Source organism: Adiantum capillus-veneris, chromosome 19 (genome assembly GCF_014529385.1).
Source record: "Adiantum capillus-veneris isolate H3 chromosome 19, ASM1452938v2, whole genome shotgun sequence".
Taxonomy (NCBI): domain Eukaryota; kingdom Viridiplantae; phylum Streptophyta; class Polypodiopsida; order Polypodiales; family Pteridaceae; genus Adiantum; species Adiantum capillus-veneris.
Genome location: NC_140949.1, coordinates 45,460,785 through 45,474,712, shown reverse-complemented (window position 1 = coordinate 45,474,712; position 13,928 = coordinate 45,460,785). Strand labels below are relative to the sequence as shown.

The window sequence follows — 13,928 nt, the reverse complement described above, 5'->3', positions numbered from 1 at the left end:
ATTGGAAATTTTTGTATGCTCCAGCTTGTGATAGACTCAACTAGCTTTCTATAGACTGGCTTTATAAGACTGAGCACTAGAGGTATGCATGAAGCTGACATAGGTTATTTATAGTTTGCTTGCTAGAGGGCCTTGATTTGACCATATCCTATGTTGTACTGACATGCACCCAACATTATTGTGGAATCCATTCTTTGCATGAATTTTGACAAACCATGTAAGTGTGAAGCTCATATCGCTCAGGTTCAATTGATCAAAGATGGGGCATTCTATGCAGGTACCTTATTACTTAAATGAGGAAACAGGATGGGGTTTGGAGATATCTGAGCTGAGGTTACGGCTGGAGACTGCCTTTGCAGCTGGCATTAATGTCAGAGCCCTAGTTATCATAAATCCTGGAAACCCAACAGGCCAGGTTGGTCACTGGTAGTCACGCTTATAATAGGGGGCTACTGTCTAAGAGAGCTAAGAGCACTTTGAGACTCTGTGCAGGTGCTTTCAGAACTAAATCAACAGGAGATTGTACAGTTTTGTAGGGATGAACATTTGCTTTTGCTTGCTGATGAGGTGAGTTGTCCTTTCTCAACTTTAACCACCTGTTGCAAAGCTTATGGAAAATACTTTTTGGAGAAAATGCTCATGCTTAATGCATACTGAGAGATTCAAGTACAAGTTTAAGACAGCAGAACTTCTCTATGTATTTTCAAGACTCTTGGACATATTTGGATGTTGAATCAGGGTGTCAAAATATGTCCTGGCTGGAGATGGATCAAGCAGCAGTGTAGAGCCAGGAACAGTGATTTCTTGTGTGCTGTACATTTCACTCTAAATCCTGCATATGATGACCAATTTTTGAAGTATCCTTACTCTCTCAGTGTTTCTGAACAAGCATGAAGTTAGAATCTTAGGTTCCTATTTCAGTTGGGCTGTGAGATCATACAGTTGGTGTTTTTGAAGCTACGTTTTTTATAATTCCAGAACCTACCTGTGTTTGATTTATGCAGAAATGGAAACAAGGGACTCGTGGAGAATGCATGTTTAGATAGCTTGATAATCATAATATCATAGAGACAAAAGCTCAGTTTCACCATAAGCACACATTATGCTTGAGTCTGCCCTGCAACTCTGTAGTTCTGTCGGGAAACTTAATGTGCTGTGCATTAATATATGTTCCTGTATGTGTGTGCGTTGGTTTGATATGTTTGTTTATGGGAGCATATAATGCCACCTAGTTATAAACGTACTATTGGTGTGTGTGTGTGTGTGTGATTTTATGCCCGGCTGTTTCTTCCTCAATTTATCTCTCTCCCTACTCTACATGGTGGGGAGAGATTTCTTCATCAAGCGTCCACAACACTGTTTTGTTTGAGGTAGAGGAGAACATATGGCAGCTTGATGTACATGGCGAGTGGATGATAGATGGCAGACAGGTGTTCAAGAGAGATGGGAGACTCTACAGAGGTACACAGGTACTAGCAGATCAGAGGCAGAGACAGCAAGAAGTAGGGACCCAAAGAGAAGGAGCAGAAGATGATAAGAGGCAGACAGAGGCTCCTTGGACTACTCAGATATATAGGCATAGAGATTCCATTGTTCAGGGTCTACCTATAGATGCTTCCCCTACTTTGACAACTATCAGTTGTTTCTTGAGAGTTCAATAAGGCTCTAAGGATGTTATAGTCCCTACATGTTCTTCAGAGAGAGATGATATTGCTCCAGCCTTTCTTATGACACAATGCGAGGGGGATTCCACCTCTTGGAGTTGAAGATGTATATGTTAGCAGATTTGAGGGATTGAGAACCAAGAAATAGACTTTTGCTTTTCCCAAGAAAAAGATCCTTCTTAGTAAAACTGCCCATTGGGCTACAAACTACCCCAAACAAGAGGGGGCCTATGTCAGCATGAGGGGAGGCTCTCCCAATGAAAAATGAGAAATATACAATGACGGTTAAGTCAAGATATGGGAGGAGGAAATAACCACACAGGTGGCCGGTAGTGCCATCTAGGAGCCCCATGGAACATGGTGTAGAAAGGCCTTGGACGCCAAAGTCGTAGAAATGCCTCTCGGGACTCCCGCATATGGTCGGAGCTTCCCTGTAGCCTCTCGAACCGATCTCGAAGTTTGTGGATCAGCTTCAACCATATATCTCGTATAGTCTCTCTCGGTAGGATGGGCGGGCCTTGAAGATGCGGAAGCAAAACAGGCTCTCCATATGATCGAGAGAGTCAGGCTGCAGATAAGATCCTAGCACTGCTCCACTCTTGGGACGTAAGCTCTGTGACAGGCTGGAGTATGGGCCGGCCCCTCCTATATCACAATCATCTTGCTAGCTGAGGACAACTCAAACCGAAGTGCCGGCCCGTGAGGGTGGACCAAGCAACAACACCCCAAGTATACTACCTAGGTGACGACAGGGCTGGCATCAGCCGTAGAATTTGAAGCCAGACCTGCTGCGCTATGAGACAGTCCCATAGACAATGCCTCTGTGACTCTAGTGACTGGTCAAACGTGGCACAGCCTGCCGGATGGCCACTGTAGACTAACCAACTCCCCACTGCGGTAGCTTGATGGGCGACAAGCCACTGGAATATGGTGACTCTTGTCGGCTGTTTGCTGTCCTACAAGTGCTCCCAAAAGTCTGTCAGGAACTCAACTGTGAGACCCTCCTCCGAGTTACCTGCTGCAGCAGGCGCGGCCTCTTTCTGAGCAGCCAGAATGTGATGCCCCAGTCGTGCTGTGTACTGGAAAAAAGGGTTCCCTGGGTGATCTGCTGAAGCGAAGGGGCCTCGCCAAAACCACTCCCCAGGGTCCCATTGCACTCATGCCAGAGGGCGACTCTCCCAAGCCCAGAGCCTCCACTGTCCACTCTCTGTGTGTAAGAAGCTTGGCTATGGCTTCCACACAAGAAGTTTGGATAAGGCTTTTACAAGCTTGGAGAGGTTGTGTGTAAGAAGTGTGGCTATGGCTTCCTCAAGCTTTCTCTACAAGCTTGCTCTCGAAATTACATCATGAAAAATGAAAAGGGAAGGTGTAAAAATGAGAAGGGAAGCCCTTCTTTTATACACTTTTGTTAAGAGATTTTTGATCAATGATTTTCAATTTATCCTTATCACTTATCTTCTTGTCAAAACTTCTTCTACACGTTTCCATTTCTTTTCCTCTTTATCAAGGCTTATTATAAAAATTACCTACTCTCTTATCAATTATCTAAGCTCCTTATACAAGTTAGCTATTCCCTTTTTTCTTTATCAAAACTTTTTGAGATGAGAAAGCTAGTTTTACATGCATTGCCCACATTCTCATGGTGTATTCCCAAAATATTAGTGTGAGTGAGCCTCGGGTGCTCTCTGATAGTCTTGAATTACTAAATTCTCTTTTTTTTTGGACGAGTGCAACTTGAACATGCAGTTTCTTTTAGGGGTTGTTGTCCAAGAATTTTTTATCCTCGGGGTGCTTCGATTTAAGCCTGGTTCTCCTGAAACTATTTTCGGATTATACTAATTACTACTGAATGCAGGATTGTTATATATATATATATTGACTTAATGGCATTGGTCAAGAGTAGGGCTATGAGGAGGCCCTTACACATGCGGCCCCTACCTCTTTTCCTCCCTAATGTGTAACATCTCCATGTCTCCATAATGATATACCTCACATGTCAACTGTGTATGGGCTTTGGAACCTTGCATAAGGAAATGAGGTGGAATAATACATGATTTCCTCCGAGCTATGCTCCATATTGTCATCCTCTCTAGCCCCCTCCTCCGTGATAACATCGGAGAATCTTGATGCTGAGGAATTTGAGCATAGGAAAGTTGCGCTGATCAGCATGTATCTGCCCTCTTTGTCATGCATGTCATGAGCTATACCTGATCAGTTGTTCCTGTGCTCCCGTTAGCAAAGCACTACAGCTCCTCCACAGACTTTGGAGATGCCATGTCTCATGATCGTCCTATAGGCAGACTTTCATTGGTATCCCTCCACTTGGGGTAGTCCTCTCTATAGGCTGTGATGTGTGTGTCAATAGGAGTATGTCTCTGCCTTTTATCACAGGCTCCTATCGTTCAGGTCGTGCCCATGGTGAATGATTGCAGTTCTAAACATCAAAGACCTCCAAGAGAGATGGTAGCAAAGGACCACTGACCCTCTGGAGATTATGTGAGTCCTTACAGAGGGCTCCCATACGTACATTGAACTGCACCCTCCCATCACCAGAGGATGGACCTGACTAGGCATGATGAGTATTATCCCAGGCATATGGATATGCATTGAACGGTGAACCCCGTAGTGAGAGAGCTCCATCTAGCCCTCATGTACCTTATCCGCACTACTTTCATGCCTTGTATACTATGCACACATTCATTCAGTCTTTGACACAGATACATCAGACAAAGACTCTATTTTTGTTGATTTTATCTTATGACATCACATGACATTGATACTTTGCACCAGTTCTCTTTGGCCTTTACAAATTGTTAATAAAATCTATTCTTGTTGTTTTTAACATGGGGTTGCTAGTGGGCTTTGTTGTCTATTGGAGTTGTTGGAACAATCACATGTTCCTTAACCCTTTAAGAGACTACTATTTTGTTGTCTCTCTTCACCAAACACTTCTTCTATTGAGTATTGATGAGATACCTCTAGCAACATCAGAGTTGTTTCATGATTGTTTCTAATTGTATGCCACCTCTACTCCATTTGGTCTTTGAGAAGTGGCAGTTGTTGACCATTGTACTGTATCTTCATTCTGGAGTTTCCTTCAGTTTGAGTACTGGTATTATATTGTTACAAAAAAATGTGTGCGTGTACATGCCTGTTCAGGTCTGCACTCCTAAGTCTATACTCACTATTGCAATGGCACTGATGACATTTGTGGGGATTTCCACGAGGCTATAACTTGCTCGCTTCTTTATGGGTGGGCTTTTCCTGGATTCATCTAGGCTCATTTTAATCATTGATTATCAGGTTCAACTGAGGAATCACAAATTGCAGGCTCAGAATGAAAATGGCCTTGCAATTGCTCTGATGTTCCACAGTAATGAATATTTGAAAGGTCGTCTGACATGGGCCCTTCGATTACCCGTTTGCCTAAGATAAGTGGTATTAAGGTCAGCTTAACTTATGTTGTTTGAAGGCAGCTGGTGCACAACTTTTCTTGAAGTGTTGAATCCCAAAACCAAGCAGATATCAAGCACAAGGGGTGAAATAAGAATTGCAGGTGGAAATTTGTTGAAACCGCCTGATAAGTTTTTGGGCCTGTGCAGGGCAAGAAGCAAACTGCAGTTGCATATACAGATGTGTAAAACATTGAAATTGGGTGTGAAAGACTCCATGGCTTAAGGTTTAAATGATGGCAAAAGATATCTGGATGTAACTTAGGGTTCAAAGATGGAGACTTCACAGCCTATGGTTGAAATTGTGGCACAAGACAGCTAAAAGAAATTTATGATTCAAGGATGAGGAGTCGCTCATTTGTTGCATGAATAATGCAGAAAGATTTGTTTAGTCATTTCTTTGTTTCCCTTCTAGATCTTGTTGAGGGAATGTTTTGTAAGCTTACTTCTGTTCTCCCAAAAAAGCTCGTTTCATGTGTTTTAGTCGTAGAGAGTTCCATGTTTTTTTTTCTCACTAAAGATTTTGCTGTCAAATTCTGTTTATCTATATGGTCTTGGGATATAGCTTTACAGTAATGAACTTTGTGGGGTCGATATCCAATGTTTTTGCAGAGGCCAATCCGCCTTTATTTTGGTTTATGTCATCCAGGTGTATCAAGAAAATATTTACGCGGACAATAAATTCTTTACCTCCTTCAAAAAGATTGCTAGAAGCATGGGATACACTGATAGGGATCTCAGTCTGGTGTCTTTCCACTCAATATCAAAAGGTCTTGATGTAATTGTGATGCATCAGTCAGTTTGTCTCTTTGCTTGTAGATGCTTAGGTTACCTGAACATTTTACATCACTGGCATTGTAGATTAGAGATGACTTACTTTGTTGATGTTGCTAACTGATATACGCTCTTGTGAACCAATGGTTGTTACCTGCACCTTTGTACATGGTCTTTGAAGGAGTGTGATGGTGTGTATTTTCCCGTTGCTCTGGTGAGAGAAGTCAACAGCCTATATGCTATCTTTTCTGTGAAAGGAATGTTATATGCTGATCTTGTTACAATTTCAGCTGGCTTTGAAGCTCACTCTTGTTGTGGTCATTCTTTTTGCATACAAGGGCTTATCCATTTTCCATCAAAAACCTCATGGAAATTATAACATTTTGCCATCGTACCTCGCCTTCTTCATCTTCTTTTGATACTTGGTCTTTTCTTGTTATGTAAGAGCCATCCATTCCAATTTTAAAATTGTACACTTTTGTGACTTCAGGGTACTATGGTGAATGTGGACAAAGAGGTGGCTACATGGAAGTGACAGGCTTAGATAAGCACATTAAAAAGCAAATAATCAAAATGACATCTATCAGTCGTTGTTCCAATTTGACAGGCCAGATTCTTATGAGTCTTGTGATGAACCCTCCGAAGGTCACATCTATCCCATTTTGCTGCAGGCATTTAATCGGTAGTAATTGCTGTCTTAATATGCATTCAAAGTTGAAACCTTTATGCATGCCCAGGAGGAGATGTACGTGTGTGTGTGTGTGTGTGTGTGTGTGTGTGTCTAGATTGGAATCTTGCCGATGTCAACTTGGAATACATTTCAGCTGGTAGTGTATACGCTCTCCTCCAGTCTGATGCATGGATTGTGTGTCATGGTAATCGGTTGTGGTCACTCTCCAAGTCATCCCTTTGGTGGAGGCGCTCGTTGTCGTCCATTTGGCAGAGTCATCTCCCTTTGAAGGAACGTATTTTAATGTGGTGTTGTTTGGTGGAAGCTTTACCTGTGGGCAGCACATTGCATGCTCGGCATATTGCACCTTCTTGTTGTTCCAGATGTCGTGCAACAGAGGAGACTGTGCCACACTTATTGTGGGATTTTCGTTGCTCCAGATCCTTCATTCAACAGGTGTCGGCTGCTCTTCGGCTCCGTTTTCCTTCCGCCACTTTTCACAGACGGTTTTGGCTTTTTGGGATGCTTCAGTCTCCACAGTCTCAGTTTGAAGTCTTTTTTGCTTGGGTCAGATTTTGGGTTCTGTGGGCCATCTGGCACCATGGCAACTTCCTTATGTTTCAAGGCATTGATGTTACCCTGTTTCTCTATTTTAAACTGTTGCTTGGCCAAGCGCTGCATTTTGCTTATGAGGCTGGGGATATTACTCTTGATGCATACAGGATTTACTTTGACTGTTTCTAGCCCTCAGAGCTTCATACAGCTCCGCTTTTTGTACCTCCTCTTTTCTGTGGGTTTTCCTCGGTTTGAGGTTTCCCACTTGTAAATTAATCAAATCTGATTTACAAAAAAAATGTGTGTGGAAGTTATCCACATGGCCATTGCATGTTCGTCTGCGAATTGTTCAAAGTGTCTATATGGCTTACGTTCAGTTTTACTTGCCATTGTTGCACTGGCCTCCTTGTTGTCTTGCCTCTCTTATGTCGGCCATTTTGTCTCATTTGTGGCGAATGCATGCTCACAAAAAAGGCCCGCAGTTGTTATCAATGGGCAAACTTTGCACTCCTAAGCGCTTCGATGGCCTCAATATCTTGGATTTGCACAGGCACCTTCTTTCTAGAAAGGCCATGTTGTTGCCTACCCAAACTCAGCCATGGACAATTATGCTTGCTTTGTTGTGCCAGCATGTAGTTACCTCTTCCTTTGGTCATTGGCGATCATCCTTTTGGGAGGTTGTGTTTGATAAGATGGAAGGGCAAATTCCTGGTTGTTCATTTGCTTCCAGTTTGCTGTCTGCTTGGAAAGAGGTCACAACTCATTTGTCTTGGCAAGGCTGTCAACAACAGAAAGGGAATTCTCTTTGTTTGGAGAGTCTTCATTGGAGTTGGGCTTTCTCTCTTACCTTGGTTGATCGCTCGCCTCGACAGGCGTACTTTCTCTCTTGCCGTGGTATTTGTGTGGTCAATGATGTGGTAGATGAGGATTGTTATACTTTCCCGTTTGCTCTTGCTGCTCGCCGCTTTGGCTTGGGTATGCATTACCGTTAGCTCTGGAGGGAGCTTCAACACATGCTGGCTGAATTTTTACCTGATCCGCCTTTAGTTGATGGTTGCGGCACCTTTGATTTGGATTTACAGGATAAGCCTTTTGAACCCATTTCGGCCAGTCAAGTTTATGCCTCGTTTATGCTCTTCTTTTACCGCGGCCTTGGCTGGCTGATCATTGTAATGCCCTCTGGTCCATGCACGGGGTGGAGGAAACCTCTCTCTGCCCTCTAAAAGAGTCGCTTGCCTTTGAAATAGCGTTTATTCCTCTGGCGATGTTTGCTTAGAGTACTCTTAAGCTATGGTTATTTGCTGTGTACTCTCTAATCTAGTTTCCATCTCTTACACATCTCTTACACTCTCTTACAAGCATGTCTATGTCAATTCTATGCTTACTCTATGTGTGTGTGTGTCATAGTTTAGGTGAGTGTGTATGCTTGGAAATTGGAAGAAGAGGTGGACATGTTGATGGTGATTGCTTGGAAGCTTGTGTTGAATATTTTAAGCGGTCGATCTCCCCCTCTTCACCCAACAGGCTGTGTACTCTCTAATCTAGACTCCATCTCTTACACATCTCTTACAAGCATGTCTATGTCAATTCTATGTTTACTGTGTGTGTGTGTGTCATAGTCTAGGTCAGTGTGTGTGCTTGGAAATTGGAAGAAGAGGTGGACATGTTGATGGTGATTGCTTGGAAGCTTGTGTTGAATATTTTAAGCGGCGATCTCCCCCTCTTCACCCAACAGTGGTATCAGAGCGAAGGTTTCGTTTCATGAGGAGTAATTATGTGAACATGGCGGCTCGATTAACAACCGGGAAGCTCATGTTAAGGAGGTCGAGAGACGTGGCAAGCTATTCTCGAAACAAGCGCAAGGAAGACGTGCCAACCGAAGAGAGTAATAGTATTTTTCAAATTGTTGGATTCTTAAATTATTCCCTTGTTAATTTTATTGCTTTTCCTTCCTTCATCATGTGCTGCAATTGACCATGTCACTTGAGAATTAAGTATAGTTGAATCAAGGGTCTCAACCGAATTTAACTTTGGATGTTGCAACAAAAATAGGGTTTGGATTTTGTAACAAAAATAGGGTAAACATAGTTAAAATATAGGTTAATTTAAAAAAAATAAAATTGTTTAAGAATCGGCTAAAGAGGGGATTAAAGCATGACTTATGAGTTTGCCTTTGAAATTTTGTGCAAGTTAATAGGATAATTCTCCGACGGAGACGGCTCATGATGCTCCTCATAAGTTGAACATGTATGTGTGAGAGAGAGAGAATGAGAGAATGGAGAGAGAGAGAGAGAGAGGTTTTGATGGCATCGTGTGCAAGCTCCCTATATATAAACATAAGTGCAAAAGAGGGAGAATGGGCACTGTGTCTATTTAGTTCTATACAGGTTGAAGTATGTAGAGACAGCGATCCATTGTCCAAGTTAACAGTCCAACCACTTTACGTTGGCGTGGCTGCTAGATAATAGCCTAGATTTCCAACCCAGCCAAAAGACAAATGGTTTGCCTGCCAAAAAAAAAAAAGCATCACTTGATCAATTTGTGTCCCTTGAAAGTAAATCCGATGCAACACAGCCAACTATGGAAGCCCACAATATTGATTGATGGTGATGGCCCACTGAGGGCAATGGCGGCATGGCCTGCTCACTATCTTAAAAGCCCATTGCCTACAAGGGCGTCAGCGTTGTTCAGTGGATGGATCACGGCACAATTTACAAAGGAGATCCAGTGGCACTTCTGCAACTAACGAGGCCTGCAGTTTTTTCCGCCCTCTGTAGCTCAGCGGCTCAGCCCAAAAAGGCGCAACAAACAATGCATGCGAGCCATGCTTTGCCCCACAGCCCACACTGTTGCCCTCTCTCTTCTGCCACTTGTCGGCATCACCAAGGCTGTTTTCGCTGCAGCGTGTACTAAGCATGGGCTCTTCTCGCCTTCCAAGGCTTTCGACAAACCTGCAGAGTACACACAAGGGGGCTGCGAGGGATCGACCATCTGCAGGGCAGAGACATGCAGACGATGAGATTTCGCCTCCCTGCAGCAACTCGCCATCATCCCTAAACTCCCTCGCGCACTTGAGTGCAGGCGATCTGAGGTCGCCCCCTTAACCACTCGGACAAACACCCCGGTGCACGGCACTACTGCCTGCTGACGACGCTCAGCCATTCTTTTTCACCTGCTTTAACCATAAAGTGAGGCTTTTATTTAGCCTTGACCACGGATTTTCGGCCGCCCAAGTTTCGTCCCAAGCAAGAGTTAATTCACTCGATAATGGTCGATGCCGGTCTCTTGCATGCACCCAAACTTTGGCCGTCCATTTATTTTCAACGACTTTTAGTCTGCAGTTTTCCTCCCCCCCTCAAATACTTGGTTGACCACCGATGTTCGTGGAAAATGTGTCTCGGCTCAATATCGTGCCATTTTTAATTTTGAACAAATGCCAATTGAGGGCATAGAGTAAAAGAGAAATTTTGCCCCAAAATCAGAAAAAAAAGTAGTGTAAAAATCCAAAAAATAAACCTAATTTTCTAAAATTTTCTCTTCGAAAATTCAAGAAAATGAATTTTGTATGTTTGAAAAAATGAATGATATTTCCCGAACACTGCTGACCAACCACTTGGTACTCAAGTGTCAAATCCTCAAGGGCAAGTCCACCCTATTCCTCCCTTGACCACCTATCCCATTTAGAAATTCTCTGAGTCGATTACCCAACCAAAGTTGCACTTGACCAAACTTCAAAGCCAACCACTTAAAATTCTTCCGACCACCCAACTTACACCTTATTTTGACATCTAACCTTGGTTATTTTGTCCGCCCTTACCATTTTTGGCCGCCCATTGCATGCCTAGTCATTTAACAGGCATCTCTTTTCCATCTAACTCTTGCTTACTAGTCTCCCATGATAATCTCACGCTATTTTATTAAAAATGAGATTGTGACCTTCAATTTTGACCTTTTAAAGTCGACTTTATGAGAAGCCGGCCATATTCCCACCAAGGCCTTTGAAGTTGGCCTCCCAAGTCGATGCATCCGGATCCATAAGAGCTCAAACCCAATTTCAGATTCCAATTTCATTGAACAACCAAGTAGGATAGCTAACTTGCAAATCATTTGTGACATTGAGATTATCATTCCAAAAGAACTTGGAAGTAGTATCTTGTGTTGTGACAATTACCCAGGACCAATACCATTGTCGAGCTCATTGTACAAATTGAATGCTAATGCTGATGATGTTGAAAAGCTCTCACAGCGGATAGAAACTATCAAAAGGGCTTACAAAGAAGCCTACTAGATTTGACACCCAGGTAAATTAATTCAAATTTATTTTAAATTTTCTTGAATTTTCTTGAAAACATGTGTTTAAACGAGTTTTATCACATGAACTTTATACTATTAACTCTCCATGGAGTTTTCTCTATTTGTAAGTTGCAAAGATGACACGAGAAGATAGTGGAAGAATCCACTAAGCACATGCTTGTATTTCAAGCCATTTGGATTGGTTGACCACTAATAGTCAAAAAAGGTATCTTAAAAGTTTATATAGACCCTGTGTAATGTATCTATTTCTTTCTTTTTCATCAATACCAAGACAAGGACACTTGATGGTCGTGAGTCTAATCACATTCCATGTAGAGTCTATGTCTGTGAATAAAATTTGTAAGTTTCTCTCCTTTTTTTCTCTTTAAAAAAAATAAAAAATATTGATGGTAATATTCATTTTTGTTATCATTTACAAAAAAAAATTCAGTGACATTTTTAGTTAAGCATTGATAATTCCCTATTATATGTTTTTCAATCTTCATGCTACTAATCATGGCACAAAGGCTACTATTAGTTCTAATGTTGACAGATCACAAATACAATCACTTGTAAGTACAAAATTCTCTCGAGAATTGTGAACTTCAAACATCAGATTTACCATGGTTTACATTCTTTTCAAAAAGCTGAATACCAACTCATTACGTTGCTAAAATGACATCATTACTTTATTTACTACTAGTATGCTAACTCTATTTCTACATAGAGCCGTGTCTATATAACAAAATACACCAATTTATTCATAATAGCATTTGCTTATTTGATAGAAAAGTGAAGTTTAACAAGTTGCTATGGTATTGCATATCTTGTAGCTTTGGGCTTACTAGCCCTAGCAGGTACTAAATTCTTGGTAAAGTTTTTTTTCCAGATAATAACACTTGCAGCCACCTTCTGTGCCACCTTCTATGGTTGTAATGCAGGATATGCTGGGCATGAGGACTCTTAAGATCTTGTGCATTCTCCGTGTCCTTAGCTCATGCTTGGATACTCACTATATTTTGGGTCATGGTCTTTATTTAAACAAGAAGCCTAACCTTGACCCACCTTCACTTGTAGACCAAGAACAACAACTCATCCTTGATAAAATAGTTAATCATGAGACACCACTACACGCACTAGAATGGTTTATAACCGTTACCTTTTGACTTTCAAGGGCCACCCTAGAGAGGATGCCAAATGGATGCCTAAAAAGTTTTTTCGCAACTTTCCCGACCTTCTCCACACTTCCATCACTCACGGTCCAGTTGATTTCTCTATTGAGCAACTGAGGACAGTTGCTATCCCTGGTGGAAGGGATGTTACGAGATTGGGCACCCTCCTGTTGTAGTGGTTAGCTACAATTTGGATAGCTGGCGTAATGGTTAATTATGTGCTGTCTATTTATTTTCTAATTGAGTTGATGATGATTTTGTAGAGTGGAATGCGAGGAGTTGATGAAGAGGCGACGGCAATTACTCTTGGCCATTTTATATTTGCACAGTATCTTAGAACATCATTGCAATAAGCCACTATGGCTCTGTAAATAGTTGTAGTGGGAACTCCCCTTTTGGGTCATGCAAGAACTAATGAGCTTCACTCATTTGCAAAAGTAAAGTGGTTGTAAAAAGAGGGGCCTCAATTTTCGGCACCTTAAACTCAAAATAATATATTAAATACAACTCCACAAGAGAGGTGCCGTGGAGTTTGGGGCTGGATTTAGGCCTTTCTCTTGTAGATTCTCTTCTCTACTCTCTTAAGCTATGGTTATTTGCTATGTACTCTCTAATCTAGTCTCCATCTCTTACACATCTCTTACACTCTCTTACAAGCATGTCTATGTCAATTCTATGTTTACTGTGTGTGTGTGTGTGTCATAGTCTAAGTGAGTGTGTGTGCTTGGAAATTGGAAGAAGAGGTGGACATGTTGATGGTGATTGCTTGGAAGCTTGTGTTGAATATTTTAAGCGGTCGATCTTCCCTCTTCACCCAACACATTGTGTCCGCTGCTCCACTTCGGATGACAGAGTGAGTCACTTGCTTTGGGATTGCAGCTTTACTAGAGCTTTTCTTCGCCACATTTTAGCATGTACGAGGCTCCGCGTTCCCTCTGTGGTCTTTCACAAACGGTTTTGGGCTTTTGTTATTCTCTCACCCTGCATGCAGCGATATCCGCTCTTCTTCATGTGGGTCAGATACTGGGCCTATTGGACCCTATGGCGCCAGCGTAATGGATGTATGTTCTGCCATTTTGATGCTGAGCCTTTTCCATTCTTCAAGTTTTCACTCAGGCAATCTTTACGCTTTGCCTTGAAAGTCGGTGACATCACTCTAGAGATACATCAGCTTTCCTATGAATGCTTTTAGCCCTTTCTCGCAGCCGAACACTTAAGTGTTCATTATGTTGTATCTGATCTTTGCTGTGGGTTTTCCTCACTTCGAGGTTTCCCACTTGTAAATTAATCCAATGATTTACAAAAAGAGTGTCTGTGTGTGTGAACACTATGCATGCTCTTGCTTTGA

At 42.1% G+C, this 13,928-nt stretch overlaps 1 protein-coding gene across 5 annotated transcripts in view; it reads left to right on the top strand.

Moving 5' to 3' along the window:
- LOC147433933 (alanine aminotransferase 2-like) overlaps positions 1 to 13,928 on the top strand; it is a 208,781-nt gene that overhangs the window by 112,330 nt on the left and 82,523 nt on the right. For 2 of the 5 annotated variants that reach the window (XM_086490558.1, XM_086490561.1), the window contains 4 exons: positions 278 to 415; positions 493 to 567; positions 5,766 to 5,886; positions 6,381 to 6,535. In XM_086490558.1, the coding sequence (XP_086346684.1) occupies positions 278 to 415; positions 493 to 567; positions 5,766 to 5,886; positions 6,381 to 6,535 (489 nt within the window). Of the gene's footprint in view, positions 1 to 277; positions 416 to 492; positions 568 to 738; positions 814 to 5,765; positions 5,887 to 6,380; positions 6,573 to 13,928 lie in introns of all 5 variants that reach the window. The other 3 variants (XM_086490557.1, XM_086490559.1, XM_086490560.1) reach the window with 3 other exon arrangements.